At 49.6% G+C, this 21,720-nt stretch overlaps 2 protein-coding genes across 2 annotated transcripts; both read left to right on the forward strand.

Annotated features, from left to right (window-relative positions):
* Positions 1–985: 985 nt before the first annotated feature.
* On the forward strand, positions 986–18,155 carry LOC138397345 (uncharacterized). The gene is given in 13 exon segments (XM_069491266.1): positions 986–1,138; positions 7,974–8,298; positions 8,301–8,465; positions 8,468–8,563; positions 8,566–8,631; positions 8,634–8,911; positions 8,913–9,038; positions 9,040–9,127; positions 9,130–9,313; positions 9,315–9,445; positions 9,448–9,536; positions 16,159–16,338; positions 17,955–18,155. Coding segments are annotated over 13 exon segments (2,082 nt in total).
* Positions 17,996–21,327, forward strand: MCHR1 (melanin concentrating hormone receptor 1). Its single transcript, XM_069490933.1, has 2 exons — positions 17,996–18,254; positions 19,477–21,327. Exons 1-2 carry the CDS (start codon positions 18,173–18,175, stop codon positions 20,454–20,456), a joined length of 1,062 nt encoding a protein of 353 aa, XP_069347034.1. The 5' UTR covers positions 17,996–18,172; the 3' UTR covers positions 20,457–21,327.
* The last annotated feature ends 393 nt before the right edge of the window (positions 21,328–21,720 follow it).

The following is a 21,720-nucleotide window of genomic DNA, read 5'->3' on the forward strand; positions in this document are numbered from 1 at the left end:
GCAAACTGGTAGTGTTATCGCTCCCCCTGGGTGATAACATTCTAATGGGTATAGATGCACCACTAAGAAAGAGAACACACAAGCAATAGCGTTCTAACAGTGCACAGTGTCTCTACAATAGTCCTGCACAACTCATAAACCAGTCACAGGGACTCTTGTTGTTTTGAAATTCCTCTCATCCCTTCTGTGAGATTCCACAATTTCTCCTGCCTTTAATAGTCAGTCTTTTCACTGATATCTCAGATACATGGTGTAACACAACTTCTACTTGTGGCTATTTTCCTATCTTGGGTTTTACAAAGCACTTGCTTGTTGTTTTCTAAGAAAAGAGCAGTCATTTCTCCAAAAAGAAAAGTTGTTTCACTGATATTAACTTCACTCCCTGTTGCTCAGTATCCCGGCCTTTCTCACTACTAACCACTTTTTATCCAAATGCTGAATCACTATATAATCTTTTGAAGACATTTTAAACACCAGCAGTAAATTCAGTACATGCAGTACCAACAGTGTACCTAACACAGTTGAAGTGAAGACAATATGAACAGCTATGCTCAATTTCTCAAATTTGCAAACAAAGATGGTTCCATTAAAACAACAAAAAACGTATGCCTTAGGCTTGGTTAAATGTGTTAGTAATTACCTGTATTGATTAGGATTCTTTCAACCGCAAGTGACAGAAAACTCAGACAGCCTTATGCAAAAGGAGCACATTGAGCCGCGGAAATTCAAAAGTCCCTGTATCATTCCAGCTTCAAGTATGGCTGGATTCAGGACTCCAGGATATAATCAGGACTCAGTTTCCACCATTTCTTTCTCTTCTGCAGGGTTGGCTTCAGTCTTAGGTTTCACAAAGTGGCCAGCTGGAACCAGCGGCTCTAGCCCCTACCTGCTCTGGGGATTCAAGTTCAGCAAAAAGAAATGAGTGTCTTTGTCCCAGAATTTTTAGCCTGAGTCTCAATACCTGTCATTGGCTCTGACCGGTCACATGCCCAGCTCTAGGCCAATCAATCAACGTGGTTACTTCCGGGTCAGTTACTACTGCCCCCGAGCCCTGCTGAGAAGGCTCCTGGAGGCCCAGGGGCTGCTGAGTGTCCCACAGGGAGATGAGGAGAATGGAAAAGTTAGATGTGCCTTACAGGTGGGCGGTGAGGATTAGGTGGGATTAGCCCTGGGCCTGGGCCAGCCTCTTTGGGGTGGAGTGGCCCCCTGCTGCCCTGGCTGCTCTGCCCCCCCAGGGGCCTCCAGGACCGCCTGCTCTGCCTGAGTCAGCGGCTGGTGACACCGGCTGACTCAGCGCCTGCGTGCGGTAGATGCTGCCAGGAAAGCTAATAAGCCTCCGAGGCAAGTCATGCCTCCTGTGACGTGGGTTCGTGCCGTGAGTGGGCGGGAATGAATGAAAAGGAGTGGGCGCACCATGGTTCCTAGAGCGTTTATGCAGTTAAAAGAGAGTGAAGGAAAAGTCAAGAGCAGTGATTGCAAAAGGCCGCGCTCCCACCGAGGCTGTGGTGCTTTCTGCTAATGCTCTCGTGCTGCTCACTCCCGGGGGCGCGCTCCTGGCTGCCACCACCCTATCCCCAACCCCTGGAAGCTCCCTAGCGGCTCCACCACCAACCAACCACTTGGCCTGCCCTGTGCTTAGCCCGGCCCTTTCAGGCCCTCCTCAGTCTGCCGTCTGTTTCTTTCAAACCTAAGTGTTGAGAAGCATGATGGGGGAATTGGAAGTTTGGCCCACCCCACCCCAAACTCAGCCTGGACAAACGGACCTCTGGCAGAGGCCGGATAACGAAGGGTCCTGTGTGCTACACTAAAAAAATTAGTTCTAAAAGGAACTGGGTTCTCCTTTCACTCCACCTCAGTCCTTTCTGCAAACATTTACCCAGTGTCATGGGGCAAGCCAGCCCAGCCCTGTCCAGTTGTATGAAATTGGGCCCCAGGTGCTGCAGAATTGAAGTTGCAAGTAGCCACTAGTGGGCAAATGGCTGAACAGGGAAGGCCAGAGAGGGGCTGTCTCCAAGGGCTGAAAGCACAGCCTTGATACCCACTGAAAGTTAAGTTGATTTCCTTAACATTGGCACTCTGTAAGTAGAGAGAAAAGTCTCATCACGAGGGAGCCCCGTGGAAGGGAATGAGAGCAGAATTGGCAATCAGAAAAAACAGAAGGCCTGGGCTTGAGGCCTGGCTCCACCGTGCCAGCTGCAGTCACTCAGCTCTCTGCTCCGCAGCCCCCACATCTGTCACTAGGAATCATATCATCCCCACGGGGTCAGTTGAGATAAAGCACGTGTATAAAGACTGTACAAATGTTAGTTACTATAAACTTTCTTCAAAAAAAATAAAATTCACAGCAAGGAGAATCCCCAGGCAGACTCATTTTACTCCAGTTACCATTTGGCACCGAGCAGGTCAGTGACTTACTGGATGACACAGCAAGTCAGTGGCAGAGCCAAGGTATGAACTCATCCAAGTTACTGACTCTGATGTTGTCAGCAGAACCAGTTGAAACCTGACTTCATGCTGCGGTTCAGAGGTTGGTGTGTTCCCAGGAAGTTCCTTCCACCAAAGAGTGTTCAAGGTGGTTCCCAGTGGGCTGCCCCAAGGTCCTCCAAATGGTTGGCAAGATGTAGCTGGAATGAGGTTCCCAGGAGGCAGGGTGAAAATGGAGACAAGGAGTAGGAGACGGATGTCCAGAGTTGCCCATTTGCCCTGAGGACCGGAGAGGAGACTGCATTTCTAAATGCTTCCTCTATCCACAGCCCCCCTCCCCAACACCTTTAAAAATAGATTTTAAGATATAATACATATACCATAAAATACATCCTTTTAAAATGTACAATTCAGGCCGGGTATCCTTTGAAACACAAAAGTTTGAAATTTTTATTAAGCCTAATTTATCTATTATTTTTTTCTGCTGTTGCTTGTGCTGGTGTTATATCTAAGAAGGCTTTGCCTAACCCAAAGTTTACTCCTATATTTTCTTCTAAGAGTTTTATAGTTTTAGTTCTTACATTCAGGTCTGTGATCCATTTTGAGTTAATTTGTGTATATGGTATGAGGTAGGGATCCAACTGCATTTTTTTTTTTTCCGCATGTGCATATCCAGTTGCTCCAGCATTATTTGTTGAAAAGGCTATTCTTTTCCCTGCTGAATTGTCTTGGCATCTATGTCAAAAATCACACAGCTCCTTTTTAAAGAAAGTAAACTGGAAGCAGTTTATGCAACTCTTACAATTTCTGACAAGTGAAACCAAGCTTTGCTTCCCTGGTCACAGGCACCTCAGACCAGTGCCTATGGCCTGAGGTGACTGGTGTCCAGCATGGATTCTTGATACTTGATGGAGGCAAAAAAAACAAGGTTCTCTCTCAGAAAGCACAAGGGCCGGGTACCCACAGGGAAGGCAGATGACCTAGCTCGAGCTGGTCCTTTTCTTCTGCTGCAGAAACCCAGAACCTCATTGGATCTACAAGGTCACTGGGGTCAAGTGGCAGAGCCTCTTCTTGCTCAGGGCTCCATTCAAAGCTGGTAGCTTTTAGGTCACCTAGTAAATGAGTTGACACAGCAAATGGCGTATGATATGGTAACTCCAAAATCCAAAGAGACCCACAAAGCGTCATGCCTCTTTTTTTTTTAGAGATGGGGGTCTCGCTTTGTGCCCAGGTTGGAGCGCAGTGTGACTCACAGGTATGATCATAGTGCACTGCAGCCTCCAACTCCTGGGCTCAAGCGATCCTTCTGTCTCAGCTTCCTGAGTAGATGGGACTACAGGCATGTGCCACCATGCCGGGTTCAACACACCTCTTTTGTGGTGGGGGTGTAAGGTAAATCATTCTTTATTTTGTAGGGAAAATCATGACGTCTTCAGAACAACAGACCCCAAAGCCTTTACTGAGAAATCAGGCTTTAGTGTTTTTATGGCATTTCTATCACATCTGGAGCACCTATCCTTTTCTGCTGTCCGGGCCCTAGCAGCATGATGTCCTCGATATACAGGAACAGCATTATGTCTTGTGTAATGACAAGTGTTCAAAGTCTGAGAACTGGAGTCAAAATAGTTCATGGAGTCCTGAGGCAAGATGGTGAAGGTGCACTGATGGCCCTGGGAAATGAAAGCAGGGCTTCTGACCTCTTCTGCTTCTTGGAATAGAGAAAAAGCATTTGTCAGCTCAATAACTGCACACCAGGTGTCAGGGACTGTATGTATTTTCTCCAGCAATGAGACCACATCTGAAATAGCAGCTGCAATCGGAGTTACTACATAATCAAATTTATGGTAATCCACTGTCATTCTCTGAGGCCCATCTGCCATCTTCACTGGCCAAACTGAAGAATGGAGTGGGCGTGTGATTTAGTCACCACCCCAGAATCTCTCAAGGCCAGTGATATCATCAATCTCTTGAGTTCCCCAGGGAATGCAGTGTTGCTTTTGGTTTATCACTTTGGTAAGAAGGGATTTCCATTTGTTCTCATCCTCACATCTCTTATGCTGCCAATCCAAGAGCCCATACAGTAATTCTGCCAGTGACTGGGGATTATCTATTCCAGGTATATAATTAGGGACATGGAAATAAATAGGTTTGCAGGTCCATAGGGCCTACTCCATTTATTACTTTATCCATCTTCACCCCTACTCTGACCTGATCCCAGTGGAGTTCTGGATCCCCAGGAATTAATATTAGCCCAGAGCCATTGCTCAGTTATCACCAAAAGGTCTAGCATTAATATTTCACTGTGTATAGTTGCCCTGGACAAGGCCATCATTGGCTGCAAACTCCTCCTGAGAACAGAACTTTTAACTTCCTCTCCTCCAAGCCATCTGGCCCTTGTACTGTTGCTCCACCCTGCCCAGCAGTAGTCTGAATATCAAGCCTAATTAGAGCAGTAAGCCCTTTTCCTGCCATCCATGTGCCCGCCACTCACCATGCCCTACCCAGGACATCCCAAGGGTTGAGTGTGTCGCTTCCTCCCCCAGTTGGTAGATGGCCTCATATCCCCCTAGGGAAGGCAGATTCAGAACACATTCTTGCATTATTGCAGTGTCCTTTCTAGGAGGCACCCAGGGGTTCTAGAACAGTGACTGACTCAGGCTTGGGAATTGGGTGAGAGACTGTGCTCCCAATCAGAGTTCCTAAGTCAGATCTCTGTTTACTAGACCTGAAGTATTTTCACACACACAAATCAAGTTGAAATTTACCTAGCACTCTGGGAGGCTGAGGTGGGTGTATCCTTTGAGCTCAGGAGTTCGAGACCAGCCTGAGCAAGAGTGAGACCCCCCGTCTCTACTAAGAAAATAGAAAGAAATTATATGGACAACTAAAAATATATACAGAAAAAATTAGCTGGGCATGGTGGTGCATGCCTGTAGTCCCAGCTACTCGGGAGGCCGAGGCAGGAGGATCGCTTGACCCAGGAGTTTGAGGTTGCTGTGAGCTAGGCTGACGCCACGGCACTCTAGCCTGGGCAACAGAGTGAGACTCTGTCTCAAAAAAAAAAAAAAAAAAAGTCGAAATTTAGTGGGTGGCTGCTCACGTATTGTGGTTCTAGAGACTCCATGATCAATTAACCATACCAATCTCTGCGGGTCAGACTATCCTGGTAACTCCTGGCCCTGCCTATTATAATAACCACACTCACTTTCCTCCAGAAATTAAGTTCTGTTAATTGGGTTCTGTTACTTGGTTTCCACCACCCCACAATCTATACAACCCTGTTGAAATGAGGAAGCCTTTTCCCACCTGCTGCTCTTCGCATCTCTTCCCTCCAGCGGCTCCTGCCAGGGACCATTCAGAGGTGCTGGTACTTCCTTCCCAGAGATTTTCTCAAGGCCTTGGTTTCCTAGGGGATCAACTCCTGGGCAACCAAAAAAATGTCATGTCTACTACATTCTGTTAGGGGGTTAACTTTATTTTGAAAGCAATTGGGAGCTACTAAAGTGTTTTCCCCAGTGGACTAGTGTGGTGAGATTTATATTTGAACAAAACTACTCCTGCTCTTTGGTGGGGAATACATTGGAAGAGGCAAGACGGGAGTGAGGAGGACAAGTGGTTATCCGATACAGTGACCCCAGTGAGTCTTAACGTGAGTCGACAGGCTAAGAAGTCCCGAGTCCTGGGAAGTACAGGACAGGTGGACATCACACCCCCAACCCTTGAGATGCCCTAGGTAGGGCATGGTGAGCACATGGGTGGCAAGAAAAGGGCTTACTGCTCTAATTAGGCTCGACCTCCTTCAGAACATTGCTGGGCAGGGCTGAGCAACAGGACAAAAGCCAGATGGCTTGGAGGAGAGAATGTTGAACGTTCTTTTTTTTTTTTTTTTTTTTTTTTTTGGAGACAGAGTCTTGTTCTGTTGCCTGGTCTAGAGTGCTGTGGCATTGGCCTAGCTCACAGCAACCTCAAAGTCCTGGGCTTAAGCAATCCTTCTGCCTCAGCCTCCCGAGTAGCTGGGACTACAGGCATGTGCCACCATGCCTGGCTAATTTTTTCTATATATTTTTAGTTGTCCAGCTAATTTCTTTCTATTTTTAGTGGAGACGGGTCTCACTCTTGCTCAGGCTGGTCTCGAACTCCTGACCTGGAGCAATCCTCCCACCTTGGCCTCTCAGAGTGCTAGGATTACAGCTGTGGGCCACCATGCCCAGCCTGAAAGTTCTGTTCTCAGGAGTTTGCAAGTAATGGTGGCCTTGTCCAGGCGTTGTGGTGAGATTCCAAGCACCTGGTCTGCGGAAACAGCCTGGGCTATCTCGCTTGTGCCATGCTCAATTAGGAGGATGCTCTGCACTGCCCCCCAAATGGCTGTGTGCAAAGCCAGGAACATACTATTACCTAAAGTCTTTGCACAATCACCCAAAACTTTCAGGTGTGTCATTGGCCTGTTGTGTAGATGAAGAAAGTAGACTGCCAGATCTGGTTCCCCCAAACAATAGCAGGGATGAAGCTGGGAGGCAAGAGTGGCCTTGCAGTGCTCCGCCCTGCACACGGGCAGAATTGTGAAGCCCGCCCATCCTGCCTTCGGCTGTTGTTCCTTCCTCTCCCACACTTGCATTCTCGCCTCCAGCACCTTCCCGCTGCCTCTTATAGTCCTGTGCAAGCCTTCCCAGTGGGTGGAAAGAGCTGCTAACTTTGGAGTTAGACCAGGTTACAAATAATTTATCTGAGCCTCCCTGCAGCCGACGTGGCAACTGTGCCACTCAGATTCCTCTTTGAGAAAGGGCTTGCTGCCCAGCTACAAGGAGTGTGGTTAAGCTGACAACCCCAGTTCTTTCAGGGTCTGCCTCAGCTTTTTTTTAAATCAAATATTGACAAATTATAATTGTATACATTTATGGAATACAGAGTGATGTTATATTATACAATGTGGAGTGATTTAATCAAGCTAATTAACATATCTATCACCTCAAATACTTATCATTTATTCCTCCTGTCTAACCGAAACATTGTACCCTTTGTCCAACATCTCCCCATTCCCCTCACCCCAGCCTCTGGCAACCACCTTTCTACTCTCTGTCGCTGTAAGTTCGATTGTTTTAGATCCCACATATGAGTGAGAACATGTGGTACTTGTTTTTCTGGGCTTATCTCACTTAGCTTAATGCCCTCCAGGTTCATCTATATTGCTGCAATTGACAAAATTTCCCTCCTTTTCAAGGCTGAACAGCATTCCCTTCTGTACATCTACCACATTTTCTTCATCGATTCATCTGCTGATGGACACTCATGTTGATTCCATAACTTGGCTGTTGCGAATAATGCTGCAATACACATGGGAGGACAGACATCTCTTCCAGATACTGATTTCGTTCCCTTTGGATATATACTCAGAAGTGAGATTGCTGGATAAGATGGTGATTCTATTTTTACTTTTTGGAGGAAACTTGCCTCAGCTTTTGAGCTGGGATCACACTCTTGTTGGAGGGGTTCCCAGCCACTGACTAGGCAGGGCCGTGGGACAAGGCCCAACCATTTCCACCTAACATTAGACTGCTTTGCTCTGGAGCTTCCCACGAGGCTGGCACTTTGCTTGGAAGGAGAAATGGCCAGACGTGCAATTATATACTGATTCATGGGCTGTAGCCAATGGTTTGACTGGATGATTAGGGACTTAGAAGTAACAGGATTGGAAAATTGGTGACAAAGAAACTTGGGGAAGAGGTATGTGGATAGGCCTTTCTGAGTGGGCAAAAAATGTGATGTTTGTGTCCCACGTGAATGCCCACCAAAGGGTGCCCACAGAAGAGGAGGATTTTAAAAATCAAGTGGATAGGATGACCAGGTCTATGGATACCAGTCGGACTCTTTCTCCAGCACCCCAGTCACCACCTAACGAGCTCATGAACAAAGTGGCCAGGGAGGCAGGGATGGGGGTTATGCATGTGCTCAGCAACGTGGAATTCCACTCATCAAGGCTAACCTGGCTACAGCCACCACTGCGTGCCCAATCTGCCAGCAGCAGAGACAAACACTGGGCCCCAATGTGGCACCGTTCCCTGGGGTGATCAGACAGCTACCTTGTGGCAGGTTGACTACATTGGACCATACCCATCATGGAAGGGGCAGCGTTTTGTCCTTACCATTCTGGATATGTATTTGCCTTCCCTGCACACAATGCTTCTGCCAAAACTGCCATCCTTGGACTTACAGATGCCTTATCCACTGTCATGGTATTCCAAACAGCATTGCTTCTGACCGGGGAGCTCACTTCACAGCCAAAGTGCAGCAATGGGCCCGTGCTTATGGAATTCATCGGTCTTACCGTGTTTCCCATCACGCTGGGGCAGCTGGCTTGCTAGAATGGTGCAATGGCCTTTTAAAGCTGCAGTTACAGCACCAACTAGATGACAATACTTTGCAGGACTAGGACAAAGTTCTCCAGGAGGCTACACATGCTTTGAATCAATATCCAATGTATGGTACTGTTTTTTCCCATAGCCAGTATTCACGGGTCCAGCAATCAAAGGGTGGAAATGGGAGGGGCACCACTCACCATCAGCCCCAGTGACCCACCAGCAAAATTTCTGCTTCTTGTTCCCCTGTGCATTATGTCCTGCTGGTCTTGAGATCTTAGTTCCAGAGGGAGGAATGCTTCTACCAGGAGACACAACAATGACTCCATTGAACTGGAAATTAAGACTGCCACGCTCCTCATGCCTCTGAGTCAACAGGCTAAGAGGGGAGTTACTGTGCTGGCTGGGGTGATCGGTCCAGACGGCCAAGGGGAAATTGGACCGCTGCTCCACAATGGAGGTAAGGAAGACGATGCCTGGAATACAGGAGATTCCTCAGGGCATCTCTTAGTATTACCATGCCGTGTGATTAAGGTTGGGGACACTACAACAACCCAATCCAGGTGGGACTACAAATGGCCCAGACCCTTCAGGAATGAAGGTTTGGGTCACACCTCGCACCCCTGTTAAAGAATCGTGACCAGCTGGGGTGCTTGCTGAGGGAAAGGGGAGACAGAATGGGTAGTAGAAAATGGCAGTTATAAATACCAGCTGCAACCATGTGGCCAGTTACAGAAACAAGGGCTGTGCTTGTCACGAGTATTTCCTCCCTATGTTGTTAAGGATACATTTGTGCATATATACACACACGTTAAGCAAATATCTTTGTTTTCTTTCCTCTTTTACCCCTTTATCATGTAACCTAAGATTTACTGACTTTGTGTCAGCATTTAAGACTTGTTAAATTTACATCACACTAGTTAAGTTATGAAATGATCAGAAGAAGAGAGTAAACCTCACTCGAGAACTTCACCTCTTCTCCTGGGGATGGGATCAGCCCGTTTTCAGTTGTGCACAGGCTGCTGGTACTTGTGTCATGTTAGGTGGTTTATGACTTTGTCATTGTCTTTACTCGGAGATTAAATATGGGTTAAATAGACGTGTGTGGGTGCCAAGTTGAGAAGGGGTGGACGTGTGAGGGTTAATGTCAGGTGTCAACTTGGCTGGCTTGAAGAGGTCTAAGGTGGCTGGTGTGGCACTTTTTCTGGGCGTGTCTGTGAGGTGTTTCCAGAGGAGACTGAGGTGTGAGTTAGTGGACTGAGAGAGGAAGACCCGCCTTCACTGTGGGTGGCACCATGCAACCTGTTGGGGGGCCCTGGGGGGGCAAAGCCAGCAGAAGAAGGCGGGTACTCAGCGTCCTCTCTTTCTCCCTTCTGGAGCAAGACGCCTTTTTCTCCTCCTGCCCGTGGACTCTTTGGCTTTTGTGATCTGGGACTTGCACGAGTGGCCTCCTTCGGCCTCAGGCGGGGGCTGCACTCTCAGCTTTCCTGGTTCTGAGTCTTTCGGGCTTGGGCTGAGCCTCTCTACCGACTTTCCTGGTTCTCCAGCTCTCAGTCTACTGTGGGGCTTTGCCCCATGATCATGTGACCCAATTCCCCCTAATAAATCCCCTTTCATCTATGTCCTAGTGGCTCTGTCCCTCTGGAGAGCCCTGACTAACACAGGCACTTATGTCCACTCTGTAACTTGCCTATTGTGAGTAATAAAGGGGAGGACAGATATCTGTTCGAGATACCGATTTCATTCCCTTTGGATATATACTCAGAAGTGGGATTGCTGGATAAGATGGTAATTCTATTTTTAGCTTTTGGAGGAATCTTGCCTCAGCTTTTGAGCTGGGATCACACTCTTCTTGGGGCAGTTCCCAGCCGCTGACTAGGCAGGGCCGTGGGACGAGGGCCCAGCCATTTCCACCTGACATTAGCCTGCTTTGCTCTGGAGTCTCACTGGGCTGGCAGAGCCCTTGCCAGGCCTGCATCACAGTCTACAGCCCCATCCCTAGGTGCTTCCCTTCCTCCTTGTCCCGGGCTCAGCCCACATACACATTTGGCGCTCCTCTCTCCAGCCCAGAGTCTGCTCCCGGAAAACCCAGCCTGTGGCACTCCTTCGTCCATCAAGCAGGTGACAAAGAAAAAGACGTTTTATCTGGGGAATGCGAGCCCCCTTTAAACTGTCAGCATTCACATCTCGGTCCCCCTTGAGCTGAGTAACCTAACAATGCCGTACACTGGACACCACGGTGTATGGCCAATCCACAGTCAACGTTATTTCTTTAAACCAATGAGAAAAATTACTTTTGTAATCACCCCCTCTCCTGATCCACCCTTCCTTTCCGTGTTTCACTATGTTGCCCAGGCTGGTCTTGAACTCCTGGGCTCCGGGGATCCTCCTGCCTCGGTCTCTTGAGCTGATGGGACTAGAGGCACAAGCCACCACGTTTTTCCTTTAAAAACTCAATCCTCTCCTTTGCTCTCTGGAGCACTTCCAGGCGTTTCTCCGGCTGCAGCCCTCAACCTTGGCCCAAATGAACTCTCTATAGTAATTTGCCTCAGTTTTCTCATTTAGATCAACAGAGAATAATAAAATACCGAGCTGTTTCAAGGATTAATAACAAAATGGTGTCAACTCCAAAAATCAACTCACGGTGGATAACAGACTTAAACCTAAGGCATGAAACTATAAGAATTCTATAAGAAAATGTTGGAAAAACTCTTAAAGACATTGACCTAGGCAAAGAATTTATGAAGAAGACCACAAAGGTAATCACAGCAAGAACAAAAATAAATAAATGGGACCTGATCAAATTAAAAAGCTTCTGCACAGCCAAAGAAACTATCATGAGAGTAAACAAACAACCTACAGAATGGGAAAAAATACTCTCATGTTACACATCCAATAAAGGGCTGATAACTAGAATTTATATAGAACTCAGGAAAATCAGCAAGAAAAAAATCAAACAACCCTATCAAAAAGTGGGCAAAGGACATGAACAAAAACTTCTCAAAGAAGATAGACTAATAGCTAACAAACATGTGAAAAAATGCTCAACATCACTAATCATCAGGGAAATACAAATCAAAACCACAGTGAGATATCACTTATCTCCAGTGAGAATAGCCTTTATCAAAAAGTCCCAAAACAGTATGTGTTGGCGTGGATGCGGAGAGATAGGAACACTCATATACTGCTGGTGGGACTGCAAACTAGTTCAACCTCTGTGGAAAGCAATGTGGAGATACCTCAAAGAGATACAAGTAGATCTACCATTTGATCCAGCAGTCCCATTACTGGGCATCTACCCAAAAGAACAAAAGACAGTCTATAAAAAAGACATCTGCACTAGACTATTTATAGCAGCACAATTCACAATTGCAAAGATGTGGAAACAACCCAAGTGCCCATCAATACATGAGTGGATTAATAAAATGTGGTATACATATACCATGGAGTTCTACTCAGCCACAAAAAACAATGGCAATCTAGCACCTCTTGTATTATCCTGGATAGAGTTGGAACCCATTCTACTAAGTGAAGTATCCCAAGAATGGAAAAACAAACACCACATGTACTCACCATCAAATTGGTATTAACTGATCAACACTTAAGTGCACATATAGTAATAACATTCATCGGGTGTCAGGCAGATGGGAGGGAGGGGAGGAGAAGGGTATATACACACATGTAATGGGTGCAGCGCACACCGTCTGGGGGATGGACACTCTTGAAGCTCTGACTTGGGTGGGGCAAGGGCAATATACATAACCTAAACATTTGTACCCCCGTAATATGCTGAAATAAAAAAAAATGGTGTCAACTCGAATGCCTCCTCTGGTATCAGTGGGCTGATTTTCCATTTGTCCCTTCAAATCCACTTTCCACCCTATCCACCCTGCTCTGGGCCCCAGGAGGCCCACCCTTAAGGACAGCATCAACAGGCAGAGATGAGAGGGCACAAGGAGTCCTGTGGGACTGCTGAGAAGCCATGTGAAATGTGTCTCAGGACCATGAGTCCTGGGAGATCAAGGGGAAAGCATCTCTCCATGGCTTTCGCCCCTCCTCCCTCCATCCATCAAAGTTTTGCCGTAAGGAGCGTTAATGCTCCCTGCCCTTCTGGGTTGCTCATGCATGGGCATTTCACAGGTTCCCACATTCTAAATGGGGGCAGCAACAGAGAAGCTCCAGGACAGAGGGTAAAAGGCACACGGTGCAGGTCTAGACACAGCACCGCGAGGTCATACCTGTACTTGCACCTGTACCTGTGCTTGGTTGGGGGCTATGCAGAGCAGGTCACCATGTGCACCCAATGAATGGAATATGGGCAAAGAGGATCTAAAGAGATACACATGGGTGTCCAGTAGATGTGCCCATCCCTAAAACAGGCACTAGCAAGGGGAATAGGATTGCTTTAACTGATTGGTTTTAATTAATCTGTAGTGGAATGTATGTTGAAGATGCTATCTGAATACCTCTTTGAAGAGGCCATCCTAACTCCCCTCTCTAAAGGACTCCTTGACCTTTAATCACTCCTATCACCCCATTCATTTCCTTGGTGGCATTGTGGATTGACTTGCTCAGTATTCACTCCATTCCAGCCCCTTCTAGCATGCAAAGGCCAAAAGGCTACAGCCCACCCTTCCTTGCTTTCCCGGGTGCTCAGTCCTGGCTTAAGTTCCTCCAACCGGGCTTAGTCATTTTGCTAGTGCAGATGAATGCAGGGGTGGCCTAATTCCAGAACCATGATTTCATAAGCACCTAAACCCTTTTGTGATTGAGTTACATGGACTTGTCTGGATTTGAACCCCAAATAGGACACCTTGTCTACTTATTAGCTTGCTTGTTATTATCTGTCTCTCCTCACCTTAGTTTAAGCTCCTTAACACTGGGCACTTCCTTGTTTTTATTCACTGTATCCACAAAGCCTAGCACAGTGCCGGGTATGTACTAAGTGCTCCATGGCTCCATGATGATTTGTCCAATGGATGAATGGATGGAGATGGGAGGAGACTACGGCATGTGGAAGAGGAGGAGATAGTGGACAGTAAGGCTCATTTTCCCAAACTGTAAACTTTGGAATGCCCAAGAGCTCAGTCCTCACAGCTTGTCCCCATTCACACTCACTTCCTAGGTAAACTCATCCAGTCTCATCGATTTAAATTTATATCTCCAGGCACCTCCCTTGAACTTCTTTCCCCGCCCATCCCTGACGCCCCTCCCCGCCCTCGCCTCCCCCACCTCCTTTGAACTTGAACTTCTGACTCTTTTTTTTTTTTTTTGAGACAGAGTCTTGCTCTATCATCCTGGGTAGAGTGCAGTGGCATCATCATAGCTTACTGCAACCTCAAACTCCTGGACTCAAGTGATCCTCTTGCCTCAGCCTCCCGAGTAGCTGGGCCTACAGGCGCTCGCCACAATGCCTGGCTAATTTTTCTATTTTTAGTAGAGACATGGTGTCGCTATTGCTCAGGCTGTTCTGGAACTCCTGAGCTCAAGGGATCCTCCTGCCTTGGCCTCCCAAAGTGCTAGGATTACAGGATTGAGCCACCATGCCCAGCCAAACTTCTGACTCTTACATCCAGCTAATACCCACCACTTCCACTCAGATATTAATAGGCATCTCAAATGTACCATGTCTAAAACATAACTCCTAATTGCTCCTCCAAATCTGCTCCTCCCACAGACTTCCCTAAGTAAATGACAACTCCATCCTTCCAGTTGCCTGGGCCAAAAACCTGGGAATCATTGAACCCCCGGATTCTTCTGAACCCCCTGAACATTCTCAGCCAGGAGAAGCAACCCTCTGCCCCTGGCTAGAGGACAGCAGCCTGCCCTTGGCTGGAAATCAAGCTGGGATTCAGCTGGGATGTACACCTCGCCAGGGGACATTCGTCCTCATCTCCTCTCATTGCTTCTGACCCAATAACTGGGGTCAGGTCTCTGTGTAGCCCGAGATGGGAAATACAGGCCCCGCTTTTGGAGAACATAGTTCTCTCACCAGGGCCCAGCTAATACGGACTGGAAGGAATAAAAGGGACATGTATGAGAGTGGATCTTGAGGTTGCTAGACCATGGTGCAAATACAGGGTTGAAAGGGGGTAGTTTCTTGACAGGGTGGCACTCTCCTGGAACACGGGACACAACGTCCCGGCAAGGAGACCTGGAGCCAGTCGGAATGTGCGTCTGGGAGAGCTCCACAAAATGGTCTGCAAAAATAAGACGGGGGTGCTGGGACCACCTTAGCAGAGTTTGGGGATTTTTTTGGTGGTAAATACACATAAAATTTACCACTTCCTTTTATATATTGTGGAAAATGTACATAACATCAAATTTACTATTCACTTTCAAGTGTCCAATTCAGTGTCATTAAGTACATTCACAATGTTGTGCCACCATCACCACTGTCCGTTTCTAGAACTTCTCTGTCATCCCAAACAGAAACTCGGTACCGATTAAACAATACATTGCCACTTCCCAGTTCTCCCAGGCCCTGGTCCTTGGCAGAGTTTTGAGAAAGAGGTTAGAAGACTCGGGAAGTGGGGATGTTAGAATGGGATTTATTAGCTGAGACTGGAGAACCCACAAGCTAAGTTCTCCAGGGCCGACCAGAGGGCACCCCCTTCACTAATGCGATAAGGAATGCATTGCTCCGGGGCCCTCAGGGTTGAGCGGGCTCCTCTAGGAGGCTCAGTAAGGATTCCACTGAACCTGGAGCTAAACTCTCACCTGGTTTTGTTTTGGGCTTCTCATGCTAGTGGCCCAAGAGGCCAAGAATGGAGTAATGATAACATAGGGATAATCGGCTGTGATTAGCATGAAGAGCCGGGGATGCTACGGCACAGTGGGGGTCAGGAAGAATACGTCTGGGGAGTTCAGGGATGTCTCTTGGTGCTTCCGTGCCCAGTGAAGGGGGTTAACAGGCAATGGTGGCAACTAAGGACTCAGATCCCTCAGGTTTGGATTATTGCACTGAGCAATCACCCCAGACCAGCTAAAGCGCCATCTGATGGTAAGAGAAATCTAGAATGCAATGGTAGAAGAGAGAGATGATGGATATCAATTAGGGCCTTGGAACCAGTTGCAGCAGTGGAAGCTGCAGCTTGTTCCACTGCTGTTTACTCATTTCAGTCTTGTAGAGACTGCAGCCAGTTACCACCTTGAACACTCAGTGAGAGATTGGAATCAGAGTGAGGCATGAATAAATCTGAGCAGTGCAAGGGGTGGTCTGTAGGAGGCGCTTTGGAGCCTTGCACCACACTCCCTCCCCCCACCTCTGATTTCAGCCATAGCCCTGGGGAGTGGTTCCAGGTGAGCTCAGATCCACCTTGTGCTGACAGTCTCTTGCCTTAAGTACGAGCTGCACATGTTTTTGTTTTCTGACCCACAGAAGCCTGCTCTGCTCACACGCCCAGAATGCAGCGTTAACACCCCAGGGCCAGCCCTCAACCAGTGCGGGACAGGGGCAGTGGACGACCGTTCCTGCCTTTCATCCTTCAGGCGACAGTCCGGGAAGACAGTCCGTGCACTTTTCAAGGACCCTGTTGAACTCAAGGCCCTGTTGCCCACAGTAACAACACTGACCACACACACTGAAATTGGCTTTTTCTCCTTTCCTGTCTTACTGTTCCCCCTCCCTCACGCCTGTTCCTCAGATCTTCTCTTAGACAAACCACGTGCACGTGCGTCCTCTCAGGCTCTGCTTTCCAGGGAACCCAAGCTTAAACACCTTCTCATCTTGCTTCGCCTGCTACCCAGCAGTGGACTCATCCTTTTGAAACATGCCTGATCATGTGTCTTTTCAGCTGAAATCCCTCTGGTGACCACCATTGCCCCTAAAGGAAAAGCCAAAGTCCTCACAATGGCTGACAAGGCCTGACAAAATCTGCCTTCCTGCTGTTTCCTCTCTGATGTCATCTCCTGCTATAGAGGTCTGCACACCCCTGCCTCAGGGCCTTTGCGCTGCTATTTCCACGGCCTGGAATGCTTTCCTCACTGGAAGCATGCTTCCTCACTCTCTTCAGGACTTTTCTCCAAGACTTCCCAAAGTGGCCTTCCTTGATGACCCATCCCGTGTGAAATAACCATCTCCACCTCACCCGCTATTCCCTGGCCTGCCCCCCCACCCCCATCCTGCTTTACGTTTTTCATAGCAATCACCAAGATCATAAATCATCCTTTTTTGGTATATTTTCTGTGTCTTCCTAACTTGGATATAATCTCCATGAGGACAGGGACTCTATTGTTTTTTTCACCACAGAACCCAGAACAGTGCTTGGCAAGTAGTAAGTACACAATAAGTATTTGCTGGATGAAGCAAGTAAGAAGACAAGACAAGAGGTGTGTGGGGATCAGACTGTGAACCCCCTGGGCCCCTGGCTCCTGAGTCTGGCCAGGGGGATGGTGGCAGCTCTTGGCGGCAGCAGAACACCTCTGTGGCGAATTCGCTCAATGCCTTTGCACTCTGAGGCTGTTTCTCTGCACTGATCTCTTTGGGAACTTATGACCTGATATTTGTCTCAAAGAGTCCCAGGTAAAACCTCAAGGACCTCAGAGCATCTAGAAAAATAAACTTCTATAAGCCTGGGCCAGGCTGATCCTGAGCAGATGGGAATTTGTCCCCTTCTGGTCCCTGAGGTCCTGGCCATTGCCAGCATGAGCGACCTGGGTCACCTCTGAGCACCAGACAAGGGCTCAGCTTCTGAAGGATGCTGGCAGTCTGGCCAGGGAGATGATTGGGATCCATCAGGGGACAAGAAAGGGGCTGAGGGTGGCCTCAGGTGTGCATGGGGAACAGGCAGGCTGCAGCCCAAGCCTTTGATTCCCAAGCTCTGTGAACAGTTCCCCCGACCCCCGCCACATGGCCCAGCCACCCATACCTGGGGTTAGGAGATAGGCCAGCCTTGTTCTCTCCTCCAAAGGGAGGCAACCCATTTGCTTTACCTTTTTGCCTTTGCAGAGACCTTGATCCTCACGCAAGGCAAGCAGCAGCCCCTGTGGGCTCACGAGACAGCCCTAAGTACCAGTAGGAAGAAGGTCCCCTCCCATATGGGGCTGCCTGAGCCCAGCCCCTCCCACCTTCCCCAGGGCCCCTGGGCTCTGCAGGCAGTCAGAAGTAGGAGCCGTAGCCCAGCCCGGGACTGAAGAGGTTAATGTGCATCTGCCTCCGAATGTTAATGTGTCTAGGTGATGTCAGTGGGAGCCGGGAAGGAGGGAGTAGGGAGGGCAGTTGGGCTTGGAGGCGGCAGAGGCTGCCAGGCTGCCGAGGAAGACCCCCTTCCGGGCTGCGGGACTGCGGGGCTCGTGCTCCGGGACAAGGCGGGTGCTGGAGGCTGCCGCAGCCTGCGTGGGTGGCCGGGAGCTCAACTCAGGGGAGCAGGCGACTAGTGACCAGCACCAGCTGGATGGACCTGGAAGCCTCGCTGCTGCCCACTGGCCCCAACGCCAGCAACACCTCCAATGGCCCGGATAACCTCACCTCCGCGGGTGAGTTGAGTTGGGGGGAGTCCTCCCTCCTCTGGGCTGGGGGTGGGAAAGGGGAAGCTTTCACCCCTGAGCCAAACTGCTTGGGAAACTTTATTACAGTTCTTGGGGCCAAGATCTGCAGTCCGCTTTGCCCAGTGGGGAAGGGGAGAAGCAGGCAGGGGCGGGCTGGAGCAGAGGAGAGGGCAAAGGCACATTCAGAAGTGGCAAGGAATGGTGGCCAGCCCTGAGGGAGGCAGAGGAAGGCTCGCCGATGAGCTCCAAATAGGCTTTGCAGAAAAAATTTCAGGCTGGAAAAGCAAGCAGGAGAAGCTGGGGGGTGGTATGTGGGAGACGGTGGGAGGCTCACTCGCCGCTACCCTTGGCTTCTTACTCGCACTTCAGCGACGGGGTCTGAGACATCCCCGCTGCCCCCTGGGAGAAGCTGTGGGAAGGGAAGACTTCACTGAGCCATGAGGGGATTAACTTTTCTGGCGAATTAAGCTTCCTGACATTTCCAGGGCCGCGAAGCCCTGGGATTCTAGCTTTGAAGGCGAAGGGAAGGAAGGCAAAGAGGAAAGGTTTGTGTGAGAAAATTCTCAGGCTGCCGAGCTGCCGCACATGCATCCCTGCTCCAGTCGGGAAGCCCAGCCTCAGAAGACACCGACCAAGGAAATCCCTGATGGAAGGAAGCCTGGAGCCGGGAGAACGGCTGTCCTGACCCAGGCACAGCCGGTTTTGCGTCTCTAAGACAGCCGCCCACAGAGAGGCCCAGGAATCAGTATACAGTGTCCAGCCAGCGATCTCTAAAATGAAATGATCGGGGCTGTGAGTAGGAAGAGGAAACACACACACACACACACACACACACACTTTCATGTCCTTCTGGCTACTTAGAGGAGGTTTCCCGGTAAAGGCCAGGGGTGCACAGTAATCCTCTGACAGCTGTGGTTCTTGGCTCCTCTGCAGGAGCCAAGGGATTGGGTCCTTCGACTATAGGTGGCTGCAGAGAATCTGGTAGAATTCCCCAGGAAACCAGTGGGGGAGGGCAAGGGGACAGGATTAGCAACAGTGTGGGGAGGGAGAATGGCAGGAGAGGATTCAGATGAGCGGTGGGCATTGAGCAGAAACCGGGGGGATGAAAGGTAAGCAAGAGGGTAGCCGGAGGCTGAGCGCAACAGCAGGACGTCAGCCCTAAGAGCTGAGCCCATGTCAAATGGTCAGCACGTGCTCCCTCTGTCCCCAGGGTCGCCTCCTCGCACAGGGAGTGTCTCCTACATCAACATCATCATGCCTTCGGTGTTCGGCACCATCTGCCTTCTTGGCATCATCGGGAACTCCACAGTCATCTTTGCAGTTGTGAAGAAGTCCAAGCTGCACTGGTGCAGCAATGTCCCCGACATCTTCATCATCAACCTCTCGGTGGTGGATCTCCTCTTTCTCCTGGGCATGCCCTTCATGATCCACCAGCTCATGGGCAATGGTGTCTGGCACTTTGGGGAGACCATGTGCACCCTCATCACTGCCATGGATGCCAACAGTCAGTTCACCAGCACCTACATCCTCACCGCCATGGCCATCGACCGCTACCTGGCCACAGTCCACCCCATCTCCTCCACCAAGTTCCGGAAGCCGTCTGTGGCCACCCTGGTGATCTGCCTCCTGTGGGCCCTCTCCTTCATCAGCATCACTCCCGTGTGGCTCTATGCCAGGCTCATCCCCTTCCCGGGGGGTGCGGTGGGCTGTGGCATCCGCCTGCCCAACCCGGACACTGACCTCTACTGGTTCACCTTGTACCAGTTTTTCCTGGCCTTTGCCCTGCCCTTCGTGGTCATCACGGCCGCATACGTGAGGATCCTGCAGCGCATGACGTCCTCAGTGGCCCCTGCCTCCCAACGCAGCATCCGGCTGCGGACAAAGAAGGTGACCCGCACAGCCATCGCCATCTGCCTGGTCTTCTTTGTGTGCTGGGCACCCTACTACGTGCTACAGCTGACCCAGCTGTCCATCAGCCGCCCAACCCTCACCTTTGTCTACCTGTACAATGCGGCCATCAGCTTGGGCTACGCCAACAGCTGCCTCAACCCCTTTGTGTATATCGTGCTCTGCGAGACGTTCCGCAAACGCTTGGTCCTGTCGGTGAAGCCTACAGCCCAGGGGCAGCTTTGCACCGTCAGCAACGCTCAGACAGCTGAGGAGGAGAGGACAGAAAGCAAAGGCACCTGATGCTTCCCCTGCCACCCTGGACACCTCGAAGTCAGGACACCGCAGCAAACCACAGGGAGAGATGCCGAGAAAAACCCAAGACTGCTCTGGGGGGATGTGGGGAGACTGGGTAGTGAGGGGTTGTTGCAACCAAATAAATACATTTCATGGGGCCCACGAATTGCAGGGGAGGCTTGGAGCCAGGTTTGGGGGCTTCAGACTTCAGAAATCCCCTTGGGGAAGCAGGATGAGGCCTTTGGTGGGAATAGAAACTGAGTAAGAAGAAAATTTTGGCTTGAATTCAGTTGAGCCGTGTATCTCTTAGTTCCCAAACGTCTTTTTCCCAGGGGAAGAGATGGAAGGCTCCTGGCTGGGTTTGTTTGAACCAGGCAGGGCCACATTGCACAAGGCCCGGGGAGACGGGAAAGTGGCGAGACTCCCTCCCGTCTCGTGGGTGTGCTAGTCTTTCTCCCAAGCCGACAGATGATGAAAAATGAAGCGTGCCATCTCTCTGTGTTCCAGCATTATGCGTCGCTTTCCCTTCATCTCTAGGGGAGGGGACACGTGTTTATTTAGGCAGGTAGGGCTCTGAGCCCCCAGGAGTAAAAGCCCAATTTGCTTAGGAGATTCACTTACTGAGAATGACAAGGCAACCTTGGGTGGGGGTGGGTGTGGGTGTGGGTCTTGAAACTAATAAAAATGGGGGAGGGGTTGCAGCTGCAGGGACATTCTCTCCACGGGGCACATTCACTTGTCAGTCACTAGTCCAGAGTGAGCATCCACGTGTTCTGCATGTGCAAAGGTCATTCCAGTGCCCAGTGTGTTGGCATCATCTTTTTGCTCTAGTCCTTTCTCTCCAAAGTAAAAATGAATAAAGGAAAATCTCCACCCACATCACTATGGATGTTCCTGCGTAATTGCTGGGGCTTCGGGTGGGAGTGGGTAGCAGGGAAGGAAAAGAGGGGTCATTTGGCTATGGAATTGAGAACTTGCTTCAGGCTGCATGTTTAGGGCGCATGAAGCAGGGGATCTATTTTTCTAAACCTGCAGGGAGGATTCAGTGACAGAAATGGAATTACTATAAGTTCATTAGATTGCAGTTCTGCTGCTGGGCTTGTTCTCAGGACTCAGCTTCCTGTCTTCTGCACAAAAGCTCCTGGAATCTGTTGTCACCAGTGCTGGCCCCCCAGACCCCCCAGTCCTACCCTAACCTCCCCCGCTGAGTCACCAGCCTTGGGGAAGCCTGAGCCTGTCTCTGTTGCTGCAGCTGAGATCCGCCGTGGGC

Source organism: Eulemur rufifrons, chromosome 16 (genome assembly GCF_041146395.1).
Source record: "Eulemur rufifrons isolate Redbay chromosome 16, OSU_ERuf_1, whole genome shotgun sequence".
NCBI classification, from domain to species: Eukaryota; Metazoa; Chordata; class Mammalia; order Primates; family Lemuridae; genus Eulemur; species Eulemur rufifrons.